The 18,005-nt window shown below is 37.3% G+C and overlaps 1 protein-coding gene across 1 annotated transcript; it reads right to left on the bottom strand.

The window, feature by feature from the left end:
• Window positions 1-275: 275 nt before the first annotated feature.
• On the bottom strand, window positions 276-16,164 carry LOC111347355 (uncharacterized). Its single transcript, XM_088726357.1, has 19 exons — window positions 16,005-16,164; window positions 13,322-13,395; window positions 11,514-12,177; window positions 10,828-10,890; window positions 10,103-10,203; window positions 7,830-7,894; window positions 7,538-7,734; window positions 6,335-6,481; window positions 5,621-5,633; window positions 5,186-5,225; window positions 4,108-4,405; window positions 3,149-3,259; window positions 2,845-3,035; window positions 2,602-2,724; window positions 2,329-2,399; window positions 1,962-2,002; window positions 1,665-1,761; window positions 1,235-1,334; window positions 276-703 (listed from the first exon to the last, which is right to left on the bottom strand). Exons 1-19 carry the CDS (start codon window positions 16,078-16,080, stop codon window positions 638-640), a joined length of 2,538 nt encoding a protein of 845 aa, XP_088582483.1. The 5' UTR covers window positions 16,081-16,164; the 3' UTR covers window positions 276-637.
• Between the last annotated feature and the right edge of the window lie 1,841 nt (window positions 16,165-18,005).

Here is an 18,005-nt window from a genome sequence, read left to right as displayed (position 1 = left end):
AGACTCCAAGTCACAGTTACGGATGTAGGACTCGTGAATACATTAGACGATCCTTACGAGTCGTAAGACTCATGAATACATTGTACGATCCGTCTGGATTGTATCAGGCGATTGGTACGACTCGTGACAACCTATACGGGTCGTACAACTTGTGAATAATGATATTAGACAATCTGATTTAAGCCGTGGTACTGGACATACCCGAGAGAAGTTACATGGGGAAAATAAATTCGTGTTTCCATAGAGCAGCTGCCATACTCTTCACGCCTTTCAAGTAATCTATTGAGCATGTATTTATTGAGGTTATTCGGCAACAATTATTTATGAAAATTTGAAACGAAAACAGATATTTAGTCTGAAACAGTTTGAATCTATATCGTTAATAACAAGATTTTCATTTGCTAACTTAATATACTTGTATGAAAATCCTTTCTCCAGTCACGACTAAAACCCTTAAAAAAATTACTACAAAAATACGTGAAAGCTGTACTTTGCCTTAATTCGTAGTTAAACATATTTTGTAAACTTGGTTAGTTAAAACAGAATAAAAGGTTGACGTCAAATTCAAAATAGTATACGATCTCTTGAGGCTACAAGATTTATCACTCCATCCTTTGCCCCATGAAGATTCAACTGATTACACGGTAAGATCGTCAACATTAACGTAGAGTCGATCATCGTAATTGTCCAAGTTTATGAGCACCTGATAAAGAAAGGAAAAAAAGCAGTAATGAATTTAAACTACTGTACAGATGCTCTGTTAAGCTTGCAATAGAGCATCTTTTTTAAATTGCTTTTAATCCACGTAAAAAGCATGTTGATGGTGGAATTATATTTGAAACTTATCAAAATAAAGAGAAAAATAAAATGTTTGAGGCCTGCATACTGACGCCATTGTCAAGTGCATTTTAAAGCGGTATATTGAAAAATTCAGTTTTAATTGAAAGAGGTAAGGAATATTAAAGTGTGCCTGTTGACGAACTCAACTGAACGTTCAGAGGAGCTCACTATTACTACCCGAATACGTGTTCGAATTTACTTCGGATTTCGCAAAGTCAATGGGGGGGAATTCCGATGTGTCATTTTTACCTTAGAATTTAGTAAAAATAGCTTCGAAGCTCCGGTAACTTGAGATCATTGATGTTCCACATGCATGTTCATCTTTGTGCGTGCGAGATCAAACTTTGAAAAATCAAAGATTAAAAAAGCCTTATTGTAATCTCCACAATTCTACCTTGTGCTGGTTTTCCATTTCTTTCAGTTTCTTCTTCAAATTCCCAAAAGATGGTCGCAGGGAAGGGTCATCTTTCCAACAGTTTGTCATTATGTCATACCTAAAACGCAAATACGTCAATATCTCAGCACATTATTATAGAGACATCACGTAGGGCGTCATTAAGCTCAAAATGTTGCGATTTTTCTAAATGTATGGTAGCAGGGTTTGGTTCTTGTCTCACTAATTACAAGAGACCAACTCGAGTTTATTGACTCATTCCAATATTTCCCGAAGGTAGGCTGACTCAACATGTAAGGCGAGTTTAATTTGGCTCGAAAAAGAAAATCTTAAAACCCTCAATACAAAACAAAATTACTACAAGAGAAAAGGGGTCTTAAGAAAAATAGACAACAACAACAACAACAAGAACAACGCAATTGTTTCATACAACTTATCATCCACGTGCTCAGGTTTAGGCATTCTGTATCCCTCTTCTAGCGACGTTAAAATCTGTCTTACATCCATCTTTGGATATGGTGAGCCACCTGAAATGAACTTAGAAGCTACTCTTGAGACACTCCAACAACTTTATGACTCTATACTTACAAAGTTTGAAAATATGATTTTCACTATAATTCCTGCCCTATTGCCCTTTGTTTCCCAGCTGAGCCTGCCGACTTCTTGACTTGTTAACAGAAGTCTTGAAGCTAAAATTAATGGCCTGTCCATCAGCCTTGCAACTTACCAATCGTAAAAATCTCATAGAGGAGAACTCCGTAGCTCCACCTGTAAAACAAACGGGAATTAATCGTTCTTGTCTGTGAAAAAAAAAAAAACAAAAAACAAAGAAAACAAAAAAACCAACATCTTCAGTAAACCCTTTAAAGAAGGTCACTATATTCGCCACATAGACTGATCCTGGGCCGGTACTTATGACTCAAAGCCAGAAAGTGAATTACCACTTCTTCTGAATGAGATGATGCTACATCAATAAAACATAATGACCACATTACAGATTAAATGCAATAACTTTTCCTAGACCTGAAAACATTTCATTGGAGGCTATTTTCATTAAACCTAAAAATTTATGTTTATGTGTTCTTTGTACTCACACGTCACTTTTTGTAGAATATCTTCCGTACAGCAGCGCCTCAGAAGCAGTCCATTTTACTGGGAGACGTCCCTAAATGAAAAACAATTTGAATTGATCGGCAAAAGTTATGAAAAGGTAAGAATGAGTCATACATTTTCTTTTACTTAACTGATTACGAATTTTTACCTTGGTTAAATAATTCTAGCAGTGATATGATATGTTGAAGAGCAACCAACAGAGTCAATACAGACCATCACACAAGTTAGCGTATTTCCATTCCAACTTTTGGTACCTTTGACTTCATTTGATAAATGTTATCCTCTTGAACATCTCTGGCCATACCAAAGTCTGTTACTTTGCACGTTTTCCCTTCTCCAACCAACACATTACGAGCTGCAAGGTCTCGATGAATAATCTACGGCAAATCAACACAAATAACGAAACCAATTTAGGGAGTCTAGAGGAATATAGCGAAAATAATAGAAGTCATCATCAACACAACAGTTCACTAACTAAATATGGCGTTCCTGCTTACTGGTATCGATGACAAATATGACATTCCATCGGCAACTTGCCACGCAAACTTCATCAGCTGCTTTGAAGTCAGATTTGTTTTTGGTTTGATATCCGGGTCTTGGAAGTAGGTGTCATTTAATCCACGGCTCTTTCTCAGGTATCCCAGTAGATCTCCATAGGGAACATATTCAATTAAAACCATCAATGGTCCTGTAAAGCATGGGTAACGTGAAATTATACAACTTTTCTTAAATTTCTGGTGAGCAAGAGACCTGCCCAAAAATAACTGTCTAGGCTTTTAAAGTGTACTTTTCCATGTTTACCAGATCTGGTGACACATCCCAGAAGTTTAATGACGTGAGGATGGGCATCGAGTTCCTTCATCAATCGAAGTTCAGACAGCAAGTCCTTCCTGTCCGATTCACGAGCGTGATCTGAAAGATATTCAACCCACAGCGGTTACCTTTGCGAGCAATAGTAGTGACTGAACTAAAATAAGTGGCACAATTCCTACCAGACTTTGAGCTCCGGTTTGCTCAGTGATTTAACATCCTTTTAAAATCCGAAGACATGAAATATTCGTAAGGTTACGATTATCGTGTGCAAGTTTATCTTATAGGGTGCTCGTGTGTAAAGCCAAGAACAGCTCAAAAAAGACCGACTGAATTGGGCAGACAATCCTGGTGCAGTCATTATACTTATATTACTCTCTATAAGTAAATATAAATATCAAGTATTATTCTCAGTAGAGAAATACAATGACTAAACCCTACATTTTACCGCTATATTAGTATGACCATGCTTTTAAATGATATTAGATCTAATTAGCATAAGATTTGATAAATGTAATGCTCTTGTAGAAAAAAGGGTAGCTTACGCCTTTTGATACCAAAGGGCGCCGCACCAGTTGACGAGGAACGTTCCAGTATCATACTGAGGCCACGTGAGGCGCTAGGATGTCTCTATTACGCAGGTCTGGTCAAGTCATTCATGCTTTATTTGATACCTAGTTTCATAATGACTTAATATCCTGATGAACTTTCTGAGGTCTCATTTAGTTGAGTACTGATTGGAGAATAGATATACTACTAGTATGAACCTTACTCTCCCCATGTAAGAGGGGTGGGAGGGGGGTGTGGAGATTGAGCTTCCTATGCTACTGACAGGATTGATAAGAAGGCAGGATACTTTTATACTACCTGCTGAATATTCCTTCTTTCCAAGGGAGTTTTACCTTCGGGATTTCAGAGAAACGTTTGTAGTTATTTGAAGTTTTTGATACCTTTCAACATCTTAACAGCCACAAGTGTCTTTGTTGGCCTCCCCTGGAGGCCTATGACTGTTGCCTTGGCAACCTGACCAAAAGCACCTTTACCAACGACCTTTTCAACTGACACGAGCTCTGTAGGAATCTCCCAACAGCGTGGTGATGAATACAGAGAGGTGTATTCATCGACTGACTCGGCAGGTTGTGGACAGTTCGCCCGCTCTGCATCTGTTATGGCCGGTGACAGATTCCACACATCCAGTGCCATGTACTGCTGGCTCTGAGAAGGTTTCGCCATTTCAAGCCCAGCCCTCTAAATTTGAAATAATAAACGTAATCATCAATTATGACTACAGTGGAAAGTCTTTCAAAACTTTCATTTTTAGAATTCCGTGCTTCATGACCTGTACAACTTTCATGCGATAATTTTTGGCATTTATGGCACTTATGCCATTATCATAATGACATTTATTATAATCTTACGACTGGGGATGTACTCTGCAACTTACGAGAGCGTTACTGTGCCCGTGGGCAGAGAATGGGAAATTCGGACTGCGCAAGGAACCAATCAGATTTCAGGATTCGTTATCGTCCCCTTTTGGAACAAAATGATGTACTGTATTGTAAATGTAAAGGTCTAAAGGTTTCTATTTATCCAAACAACATAGTGTTTATTTACAATTTTAAGGTTGAAATCAGACAGGCGCCTCTGGCAGCCGTGTTTAGTCCGTAGCGATTTCACCTACCCACCCAACCCACCCCAGGGAGGACATCCATCACACAGTAATCTCGTGCGTGGGAAATTAACGTCTCCTACCCCAACCCTGCAGGAGACGGGACCTCCATTTATTCGTCCCTATCCGAGAAAACTAGAATATCTAACCATTCTTTGATGTTAAAGAAAGGAAGCATATTCTTCTCAGTTAATTTTAAGACCCTGAGTGTTGGTCCGGCCGGTATTGAACTCTCGACCTCCCGCACAGCAGTCCGGCGCTCTCCGAATTGAGCTAACCAGGCGGCGGTTATATACTCCAGGTATATATACTCCAGGCGGATTGTAACACAGTAGAGTAAAATTATGGAAGTGACTTACATCAACAATTCCTATTTCTTCATTTCTTTGTTCTTTTTTCCTAATGATAAAAAAGAATATCCTTTCCTCTCTAATCCGAATCCAATCGGATGAAACATATTTATTTAATAGACGGAAACGCACTTGTCTGGGCCCTCCATGATTATTATTTATGAAATAATTTGTGCTAAGCCGGTTTTTATGAGTAGAAATGCTAAGATTTCTGCGCCTAGCATTGAGTGGCAAATTATAAACAAATTTAAATATATCTGGATAACCCTCACTCAAAAGGTCTCGTCAGTAGTTTAAAAGTCAACACGCAAAGGACGCTCTAGGAACATTAACTTAATAGTAACCCTGATCCATGTATATTACTAACAAAAATAATTGCAGTGCCACCGTCAACAAAAACAATAATTTGAATTGGAAAATAAATCATCGTTATAAATATCTCACCTTTCTCTTTTTTCTGTTCCCAAAACAGTATGAAAGAAAAAAAAATTGAAAAACGTAAAATGACAGAGCTAGAAAGAAAGAAAAACCAGCTCGAAAGGTATGCAACACAAAGTATATAGACCCTTTTAAAAAGAAATTACTTTAAAGGCAATGCATAACAGTTTCTCTTAACATTCATCTCACTTTACAAATGGAAAGTCTAACAAAACTTCCAGAGCGATCATTAAATGAGCGATCAGAGCGATGAAATGAGAGTTGTGAATTTTTTGACTTGCGTATATTTCTCCTCGCTCCTTTGGTCCTTCTCAAGGTATTCTCGGGTAGTGCGGGGTGTTTCACTCTGTAAGCCAATAACGGTCTGCGTACTTAAGCCTTGACATTGAAAATTGACGTAGCCAATTTCGTGCACTCGTTTTCTTGCATCGTGCAGTTAAATCGGCCATTTTCGAATTACCTTTGGCCTCTTTTTCAAAATGTGGCTGATGTTCAAACATTGGTATGAAAATAAGTTTAATTTTCTCGCGAATAGAGACTTATAATCATATGAAAGGATACGCACCAGGACTCGCACATTTATCATCTTTTTTCGGAAATTTAAAGAAGTCTCGAAGTCTTAATTTTGAGTTAAGTTTGTAGTCTACCCTCTTTGCTCTATGGGAAAAAGGTATCTGATACAACTGTCATTATGTTTTAAATACTACATTTCTTATGGGCCAAAGCTTGCTTTGATAAAACCCCTATTATTTGGTTTCTTGCTCTTACGCCTTCTTTGCTTCCATAGGAAAAAAACAAATATTCCAACAGCAACAGCAATTGCGACGACAAAACCAACCACTGCACCAGTGATAATCCCTGTGACACCTTGAAAACAGGAGAAGAACAACAGAGGGAATATACGTCTCCAAACACTATATATTTGGCAATCACCCGCTTAACCTTTTCATGACCCCTTTTTTCTACACACACAACTTTTAAAGTAATTCACTACAAATTACTAAGAAAACTAAGAAAATGTGATCTTAATACCAACTGTTGAGACGTGATGCAAGGTATGAGACATAAATAGGAGGAGATTCACTAGGACTCTACCCCTACTTACTCTTAACAACGCTTTAAAAACTTTGAAAATTACGGGATAGCAAAGACACAAAAGCCCTCAGATATACATTGCAGTACACTTGCTAACTACTTGATAAAAGCTGATTTCTTTACTTTTCGAGGTTACGTCTCTATTTTTCAAGCGTTTGGACGCAGCACATATGTGAGCGTACAGGCGGTTTCACAATCATTTTTTCTATCATATCAGTACTGTATCTGTTGTGAATTAAAAGTAGTGTAATATAAGTTGGATACTGAGGTCACACAATTTCTTTCTTATCTAGTTACTCATCACTGTTTTGAATAATTTCTTACTTTCTGCCGAAATTAGAGCAACTCCTAATTAATTTATAACTTGAGAAAGTTCATGTAATAAAAAACTGAGTCAAACCGAAAAAAGGTGCTACCCCATCGGGCAGAATGCCTATTGTTTTCGGGACATTTACTTGCGATGGCGAAAAAAATACAGATCTGTAATAGTAGCGGTGAAGAGTGCAGAAGTTGATTTTTGTTGAACGAGATCTTGCACTCTTTCCTCCACTGAGAATCCTGCTCTAGTTCATTAACCTGTCAGGGCGGAGCCTCGCAATGCTTTTCCTCCACCACAAGGACAACTCCCCACCCATCCTGTAGCGCTTAGCTTTTGTGGTGTTGTACAGAATGACAATATACTTATACAGAGGGCATGAGGTGCTTCCCTTGAGTGTGATTAAATCCCACTCTAATCAGCTACTCTAAAGAGCATATCATGAATAAAGATGTTTTTGAAATCTTGTCACCTGTCAACAACAATTTAAGTATCAAAAAATTAGAACTTACTGCCTGGAGGTGTTATTGTGCCTGTCTCAGTGTTTCCAGTTTCGAAATCAACCTGTGATCTTGTCTCTTTTATGGTACTCACAGTGAAGTCTCCAAGCTTCCCATCTTTGGAGGCATTACGAAGCACTGTGATGACATCTTGCTCTTTTGCTTTGTAATTAAATATAAGTGCTAGGTCGAAAGTTATACTTCCGCACCTTGATTAAGACAAAATATGAGGATCAAAATGAAGTGAAGTGCTTTAGAAACCAGAAAATTATAATTCATTTGGTGATTCAGGAGGTTTACAAACCTAATGCTACTTTTCAAATGCACACTCTTGAAACCTGAAAATCTCCCAGCAAAAGCTTCTTCCATCTGTACAGGGAACAGTAAAGTAAAATTGAACACGAAATCGAAGAGATCGTCAAACACCTCAAAGGTAAGTAGGTAATCAGAAAGACATGAATGTTTACTGAAAAAAAAAGAATGAAACTATATTGTCAATTTTGTCACTATCAACCTCTTTCACAAAGCACTTCGTAGTATGCACATCGGAGCGTTGAACAGGCTCTCTTGGAATGTTTGTGTTCATTAACAAAGGTTCTATTTCTTTTGGTAGCCAACTATTATTAAACCAAAACCAAAACTAAAATAGTCATCGCCAGATTTTATGATTTTCATGTAATAGAGCAGCAGGAAGATTAGTAATACACATATGGTTACCACTTCTTGCATTCTCGTCGATAATGAGGACTGGCCGCATTTTCCATCATTACAACTTTCACCGGTGATGACCAGGGTTATCTTAATTACATAATGGAATATGAAATATATAAAATCCCGCAGTTGAACTGAGCTACATACATGAAAGCCATGCCACATTCACAGTAAGAGCAGTCTTTATTTCATTTGTTAGCCAGCTATTTACAAAACATCCGAAACTACTACGACTGTAATTGCATGGATTTGCATGTAATATACACCTTTGCCATAATGGCGGCGACCGAGTAAAGACTAAAACTAGGGCATGGGGACGAGGCCACCCGGGCAAGGATTTGTGCACTTGTGAGCGCTTGTCAAAAAGTTTCTGGCACAATTTATTAATCCAAAAAGCTTTATTTCTCAAAGAATCGACTACCAATGTAGTTAAGGCTCAAGTTAATATATACAATGCCATGCCACTGTTGTGTTCCTTCACGGACTACTAGGAGATATCGCGACGTAAACGGTTAATAAATATCCTACTTCAAGTTTCCCAAAGAAAAACTCGCGAGAAAGCAATGGCTTCATGCAATCCGTCGAGAGGAAGGAAAAAGCTTCAAAGTCTTGGACTCAACCATGGTCTGCTCGCACCATTTTAAAGTGGAAGACTTGAAGAAAAGTATTGAGGGAGAAATATGCCTTCAAACCAATGCTGTACCTTTGGTATTTCAGCGGCGTACTTCGCCGTGCAAAAGGAAGCCTCCACCTCAAAGATTCACTAGTAAAGCAACTACTCATCAATCATCCAGGGCTTTATTCATGGCGTGTACACTCGGAAAGCAGCGTAAATGATAAATCGAATGAACAGCTACAGAGTCAGATTGCAACTGTAGAATCTAATGAAAAGAATGTCGAAAAGGAGGCAAAGAGAAAAGATGCCGAAACTCAGACCGATTTGGTCGAGTCGAAGGATGCATGCATTCAGAGGGATAAGAGAGTTGTCGCGCTTGTGAAACAGTATGAAATGAGAATAGAAGAGCTCTAAAGAGAAATAGAAAGCATTTCAAAGAAGAATGAATATTTAAAGAGTAGACTTTTTTCTATTGAAAGATTTCGCGCCGACACTTCTGCTGTGTCTTGCTACACTTCGTTTCCTAACAACGGTGTTTTAATGGAAATATACAATTATCTAGACCCCAGAACGTGTTATGTGATTGTTTAATTCCGCTCTGGTAAACAGAGGCATCTTCTGAAGTGAGTAGCTCCACATACTAGATTCAGGGAACTTGACGGGAACATGTCGTTTAGCGGTGGAGTGTGAGCTTGTGTTGTTTGCCGAGCGTAGTTGTTTTCGTTTAGAATAAAGATTATTGGGATCAGGATCAATGATGTTTTTATCCTTTCCGCTCTTGATGTATTAAAGGACCCTAAATTATAAGAAATTAGGTCAATTTAAGTGTAAGTAATCACAATTGACAATTCTCTCAAGCAATAAAAACACCTCGAAGTACTCATCTCGTGCTCGAAACTAACCTTTTCACAAGGTCTGCTTTTGTCTTTAAACCTTTCGCTGGGTCACCTCTGCCCTTCAACCATAGTCTCAAGTCCTCAGTATTGAATTGTGAGAGATTTCTATCTCATAAGGAAGCTCCAGGAATGTCATTTTCGGTTAAAAAGCTCCAGGAATTGTGAAAGTTTGTATTCGCGTCGCCATGTGTTGCCCGGGTGGCCTCGCTTTCGTGAAATTATTCAAAACCAGTCTCAGACCTCCATCGCATTTTCCGCCATTATGGCAAAGGTGTATAGCGCAACAGCAGAAGTAGTAGTAATAACAATATAAATAAATGGCTAAGGAAATACTACTCTAAACAAAATAGTTACCACTTCTTCGATTCTCGCCAGTAATGAGGATTCGTCGTATTTTCCATCAGTGCAACTTTCACTGGTAATGACCATGGTTATGTTAATTACCTTTACAAAGACTGTATATGTAGAGTAAAAGAAACTACAATAAGACACGAATGAAAGTAGATTTGATGATATTTTGAAGAAGTCTTAGCATATCATGACTTAAATTTCATTTTCCGTATGAAAACAAATATCATTAGCAAAAATCTAAATAGGAACCAAGGTACCGTAATCTTTGCTATGTGGTTCAAACATTTTACAGGTTATCCAAGAAAATTATTAATGGGTTATGATTTCATTATATTGCAAATAGCATCAAAGAAGACTGGTTTCTCCGGCAAGTCTTCAGGGCGAGCCTCTTCCAGCTCTTAGTGGGCTTCTACAAGATTCATCTAGGAATAATTTTCTAACAAGAGGGGGTACTTTATACGATTTTTACGAGTAGCAAGTCCCCAGACAAGTCATTAACTTCATGGCACTAGTCCAGTTTCTTTGTGATATTTGCAGGCATGATACCTGTAGGTTGCTTTATCACAGTTGCACATCTTGATCGATATTTTAAGCGTGAACGAGTTAGTCCTTTCGATAAATTATATGAGACAACCTTCGATAAATGCTATGAGACAACCTCTCTGAACATTACAATTTTTATCACCCTGGAATGATGAGGACAAGATGATCATTAATAATTAACATACCCTCACAATCTGCGACAATGGATGATCTGTAGTAATATAGATTATAGAAGCCCCTTTGACACTCTAAAACGAAACAATGTGTATTATCATCGACATGCGTTTTTCTTAGAACAAATCAGTGCAATGACCCTGTGATGTGCTTTTCAAAAAAATATATTCAAAAAAAATATATTCAAAAAAATATTTTCAAAAAAATATTTGATAACCCTGGCACCAGCCATTATTATATAATTAGAGGCTTTGTTACCAAGACAACTTATTTTGTCTTCAATGCTGATGACTTTCACAATGACTATCACTTAGGTCATTGAACAACATGTATACATAAATATTTTAAACTTGCAACTAAGACTTGAAAACCAAGACCCAAAAGCGAAGAACCTAATACGATAAATGCATCTATCTGCGAAAAAAAAAAACGCTTAGAAGAAGAAAAACGAAACATTACTTTGCTAAAAGATACTTTGCAGAAAAAGCGTATTTGTTCTAGGGTTTTCTTTCCTAAGCCATTTATCTACGTTCACCGAAGGAGTCTATGTCATCATAATGAGCATGACTAAGAAGTAAAAAATGATGAACAAATTAAACAGGGTGGTCATTTAAATGTTTAACCATTTAAATGATTTGATATTTATTTTGGATCCTAATCTTCAGAGGCAAATCCAAGTTTTAATTCCAGCACTAACCTTTGCATACAAAAGAGTCTGAAGATCCATTGGTTAGTTCATAACCATAATTGCAAAGGCAGGCTGAGCTACTTGTGATGTTCCACTCCCCATTACTGAGGCACACGCCAAATATCTTTTGGTTGTTTCTTTTAAGTGAGTGAGGATCTGTACATTCTCCTTCATGATTAGTTGAATTAATATTATTTGGTGGGGCAACTGTTCTTGGAAATTTAACGAGAGCAGCGGCCGTTTCAGAGCAGAAACGATATCTTACAACAAACTTACTTATTGTCAAGCATGCTCCTTGATCTAATAAAGCCAAATAAATTATCTTTGCTTTTGTTACTATTGACCCACGAAATGTGTCTATTGTGCGTCGATCTGGCGCAGGAAGAGTGTCTGGGGCAATGACAGTTTCTTTTTGGAACTTTAAATTTGTTGGGTCTGGAACATAATCTAATTTGTAATCCGTATGATAAGAATAAAGGGTGAAGTTAGTTCTGCAGAATGGCCCCACGCTAGCTAAGGGGCAGTTAAGAAGGGAATAGGTGACTTCAATATTGAGTCGTGTAGCACCTTTGATGTAAATGTATTCTGTTAGTAACCAGTTCTTTGGTTCCTCATTTTTGCTAGCAATATCACAGACTGCGTACACGGTACTTTGAGACGAAGGATGACTCCACTGCAAGAGACCAAAGAATCATATTACTGAATTAATAAACACTCACCCCAAAAGTGATGGGTGTCTGCACAACACACCTGCAGGTGCACTTCAACGAGACTTTGTGCACATGTACTAAGTGAATATTGACTACTATAAGATGAGCTGATACATTCAGGGGGTGTTCAACATGAATAGAGATCTCTTAAAAATAACCAAGTCTAATTATCACATTATTGAAACAAAACCCCAATTGACACAGTTTTATAGCGCATGTGCTTTTTCATGCAATATGTACCAAAAACCTGAGTAGTTCATGCATGGAAGCTTTGACCTCTTTCGAATAATAAATACCTCTGATTGTCACTGACTTATAATTGTCTCCCCGTTATCTGAACTGCTAAATCTCAAAATCATTGGAAGTTCGACTTTATTGTGGGATAGGAAGAAGAATACTGAAATTATTACAGATGTGGAGGAAAAAAAACATCAGTTACCTGGTTTATGTAATTACTGTGTAAATAGTTCGTTTAATCAGGCTCATCATAAAAATAAGGATGGTCAAAGTCTAATTTTCCGAAAATGTTGACAAAAAATATCTGAGAAAGAAATCAGTTGTTTAGATGAAAGTTTGTAAACACGTTAAAAGTTCTCTGTTGCTTTGTTAAAAATATCTCTCGAAAAATGTGACAAATAAACGAAAATGCTGTTAACTCACTTCTTGATTGATATGATTAAAGGTCCCAAGATAAATAAAATCTCTTTCATTTTCTTTGCATATAAGATGTACATTGTCATAGCTAATAATACAGAATAAGTGTGGACCAAATCCATGGGAAATAATCGGTTGGAGTTTTGTGGAGGTTTGGGATAACAAGAATTTCAGATCACTTATTGTACATCAACTTACTTGTGCTGGTTTTTTAATGGGCTTATATTCTTCTTCCACAAAATCTTCCTGCTCAAATTTACTTGTATTGCAAACTACCTATCACTTAAATCATTTTATGAATCATGTTTTTAACCTTTACCTTGATCTCTGGGATAAGTGGGCCTTAATGTTACAAACTATGTATACGAGTACCTAATACCGATAAAGGTAATGTTTAATAGTACACTTAAGAAAAGTTTTTACAATATGGGTTATGAAAATCAAGTAACTCACCCCAGCTCCTCCATTTTTCTCTATAAAGACAGTCCAGTACCAAAGGTCTGATCCAGGTTCCTCAATGAGAGTTTCTGCAAAGGAGTGTTAACGTTATAAACTCTTAAAAAATTTTGAAAGAATAATTTTGAAAGAAACATGTTCATTATAAACATGTTCAGTGTTAAAAATCGTACTCCTGATCCTCTAAAATCCATGGTAGTTTATCAATTTTCTTGTGCGGGATGTAATTCCCGTTATATTGGCGAAACTAGTCGCCACTTCTCTACTAGGATAAAGGAGCACACGGAAAGCGATAAAAACTCGCAGATTTTTAAGCATTTTAACACATTTCCTTCTTGTAAGAACAAATACTCCCCTTCTTGCTTTAGTATTCTGGATTCTGCCAACAACTCAATTGATTTAAAACTGAAAGAAGCTTGTTATATAAATAATATCAGACCTGAACTTAACAAACAATTACAGCATTATAACGCTTTTATAGCATTTTAGTTCACACCTTTAATTTCATGTTTGTTGTCACGCTCTAATTAGTACCCGCTTTTGTATTACATCATACTGTAAATATTTTATTCATCCACTTGTCTGTTGTATAATTACTCACGTTCAGTTACTCATTGATTGAAGATGGCATAAGCATGCCGAAACATGTCTCTAAAAAAAGTTGAATATTTCCTACAATATTTATCCTACTTGCTACTACTACGACCTTATGAGAATAGACTTTATTTGAAACAAAACGTTTTTGGCAAGAGCTACTGGAACCCAGCAAACGGATCGAGCTGTTGCACGTGTTTACATACACAAATACCTACCTACCTACATACATACATACATACATACATACATACATACATACATACCTACCTACCTACATACACACATACATACATACATACATACATACATACATACATACATACATACATGCATGCATGCTGGCATACATACATACCTACATACATACATCACCTTTATTTCACCTCTTATTTTAAAAGAGTAGGTATATAGCTAATTTCTCCGAGAAAGGGAAAAAATTAAGTACATTAATAAATAAGTAAATAAAATAAATAAAAACAAATAGTGTCCTATATTATATGCAGTACATTAAACTACTATTTGCATAAGTAACAGTTACATTTATGTTCGAAGGAAATTTCATGTTCGAAAGAAAATTGACATATATTATATCTGAACTCATTCAACGACGTCAGGGACCTCAGGTCCTCTGTTAGTTTGTTTCACATGTTTGCAGAGCTGTATCCGAAGGGGTGGAGACCATAAGTGGTTGTATTGACATATGAGATAACTATGATGACGTGCATGAAGCGGACCTCAGTTTGATTTATGAAGGTGATTTTCCGTGGAAATCCGTGCAAGAAAATTTTAACACAAGTTCTTGCAACAATTTGTTAAAAGAATCAAACCATGGATAATTTAAAACTTCTGAATCCTAGGATCTCTAGGGTACTTTCTATATTCTACCGAAAGAGAGGAAATATGATTCGCAAAGCGATGCGACTCATGCAGTCTTTTGCAAAGTGATGAGAAACTGATTTCGTCAGCAGAATTCCATCCGAAAGTAATAACCCTTTAATATATTCCTAGTACGAAGTCGCATGCATAATTATGTAACAGTATATCGGGAAGTCAGCTCGAGCAGTTTGTAGTCGTATATATAGTCTATGCCTAAGAGCAGTTCGTCAACAAAAGGAGAACAATAAGCTAGGTAATACATGCTAATGAGACAGACATGTGTATGCTTATGTGCGATTTATATGCGCATCCCACCTTTTTGTATATGTGACCGTATATGTGACTGGGAATTGTATTTTGGTTTGACATTAGTCAGTTAGCAGAATTCCTATGCTGCGATTGCTTTGAAGCTAAGCATGTAACAACCTATAAATGTGTGGTCTGACATATCAGTCATAAGATGTAGAAAAAGTTAGCCGTTCACGTTGATCTTTCGAGCTTATTATCCTCGAGATTTTCATCATTTTCAATTTCCCGCATCTTAAGCTGAGATAGGTTGAAGTATCAACCGAAACGCTCTCCTTAAAAATTTTTCAGAAAAAGCCCAAGTCTTTCCTAACACCCCATAAAGTACGTATGTTAAAACCTCTGACTCGAGCGAGGTATTTACAAAAAGCTATAGCATCGGTTCACGAGAAGGTTTCTACCCTCGCTATAGCTTCCGGTCAAAAAGGGAAAGAAATGAAATAGCCTTCAGTAACATTTCTATCTATTCGATTTAACACGGACAGCTTAGTTGAGGCTCGAAAAGTATGGTACCGCAGACAAGACTGATTCAGACGTCGGGCTAGAGTTGCACCGAAGTCAAGTGACAATTTATTCTCCTAATTCCCCGCGAGAAAACAGTTCTGTAAAAATATATCTTGTTTTGGATGTAATTTTTTTTTTACCCCGGCAGAGGCACAACGTTGAAATCGCTTTCGTGCCAGAATCGTGTAGCGCGGCAGAGTTGGTTGAAATTTAAAATATTGAAATATTTGTTAAAAACATTTTTTAAGTATGTAAAATATCAAAAAGGTTAATTCAGACGCTGCGCTTCTACTACGCTTTTCTGGAATTCGATATTTTCGTGAATTCGATATGGCAGAAGCACTACGTCCGAAATGGGCCTGAAACGTCTTCCCAGTCGTGAAATGCGAACTCTTACCTATTTCTCCTGAAACTTCGTGTGAAATAAGGACTAGAGCTAGCCAAAGAACTAAAGTGGTATGAAATAAACTCATTATCTAAGGACTTAACCAAGTGCTAACTCCATGAGGTATAGATATTGCTATCCACAGCACTTCCCTCTTCTTCTTCAGCTTTTTATATAATGTCAAAAGATGACAACTGCGCAAGGCCGGAAGACCAACATGGTCAATATGCTCAAATCTAAGCAGCACACACAAAAGAGGTCAGACCTTTGCGACCACGCCGAGTTATTTGGAATAAACAAGGTATTTTAATCACGTAGGGCACTGAAACAGGTCCAATACTAGAATTTTCTGAAAAATATTTGCGCAGTTCTTTTCGTAAATATTCTGCTGTTGTTCGGGTAAAAGATAAGTCCCAGAGAAGAGGCATGATTTTAGGGAAGATCTCTCGTAAAGTTGTTACACACGGATTTGAAGGAGGGGAAAAAAGTGTAAATTTCATTTTCGATCAGCTGAACGTAATTTATCTCATTGCATCTGGATGATCTGAAAGTGTAACCATAGAACTAGGTGGGCCAGGCGGCGTGCCCCCTCTGAAGGCGTTGCATCATTTATGTAACGCAACGCCCTATCCATAAAAACAGGCCTTTAAAGGAAAAGTGCGGTCTAGAGAAAGTTTATCTCAGTTAGAAAATTTTTTTTTATCAGGAGTTAAAAAAAAATTACAGCCATTTTGTCCATTTTGCTTTGGATTAACGACGAGACTTCTTTGAAGTTGCACATTTTTACGACTGTTGTAGTGAGAAACAAGCTTTCTTGGATATTACATGATTTACGACGTATTCCATATGGATTGGATGCGATAGCAATAATTTGACAATATTTAATGCCTTTCAGCCAACTACTTGACATAATAATGCAGTGCTTGTGCTTTCCAAAGAAATCGAAAGTTTCTTTCTAGCTTTATTTAAATTGATTTTTAATGTAAAAACCTGTATGACAAAGGCGACTTTCTGACGCGCGCCGTAAGTACCAAAGCTCTACTGCTAACATGTCGCGACATTTCAAACACTTTAATTCAGAATGAAAAACATTGCGCTTTGTTCTATAAATTGAGTTTGAGGGGCACTAGTTATTCAGTTGAAGTAGTGTCCCGTTTTACCCTCGTTAAATAAAGTTGATTATTATTATCATTATTATAATTATTATTATTACTATTGTGAATTAAGGGTGAATGCTGAGAAAAGCAAAATTAATTCGTAACAATTTACTTCTGCCTTTGGTCTGCGTTAATTTCGGCAACTAAGTGTTTCTAATCAATTTTGTCGGTGTCTACGCGTAAAAAGAATGATTTTCATGTCAACTGGGGCTGTTCTTAGTTCCAAATAACTCGTATCCAGTTTGACACCGAAGCTGGGTCCCTGAGATTGCAAAAACAACTCGTTTCATTCTGAGGTAGGAATGTGAAATTAATCCGTCGCGGGCAGTGCGGTCTTCCTCCATTAGTAAAAATACCCATCGCTCCAGAGCTTGGATTTTTTTTAGGGAAAAAACCTTTGCCTTTCAAAGCGAGTCACTGTCCTAGTATATTTAATTCTCGGGAGCATACATACTCGTCTTCGATAGGGATCTCTTGACAGTTACCGCAAGAGAATCACTCGCGATATCAAAGACGTGAGAGACTGAGCGGGTGGACGTTTCTCTCTGAAACTCATTTTCTTAACTTCCTCTTCCTTTCTCCCCCCAGAGGTATCTTCTTTCCCTGAAGACGAGCCACGTTTCGTTTGAAACATAAATGGATGCATTACACCCTCTCGGCTAGATTAAAATCCATGTCGAGAATTTAATCAGTAACGCTCTACTCGTCACTGTTTTCCTTGTTTACATCCATTTCAGCAGGGATAGAAATTAGCTTGCTTAGCTATTGCTACGAAAGATTCCGGTTTTTGGAACGTAGTTTTTCGCATCCGAAATGCTTTTAGCTCAAATGAATAGCCAGTTAGGACAATGCAAGC

This window comes from Stylophora pistillata, chromosome 7, assembly GCF_964205215.1.
Source record: "Stylophora pistillata chromosome 7, jaStyPist1.2, whole genome shotgun sequence".
NCBI classification, from domain to species: Eukaryota; Metazoa; Cnidaria; class Anthozoa; order Scleractinia; family Pocilloporidae; genus Stylophora; species Stylophora pistillata.
This window is presented reverse-complemented; position numbering and strand designations above follow the sequence as displayed.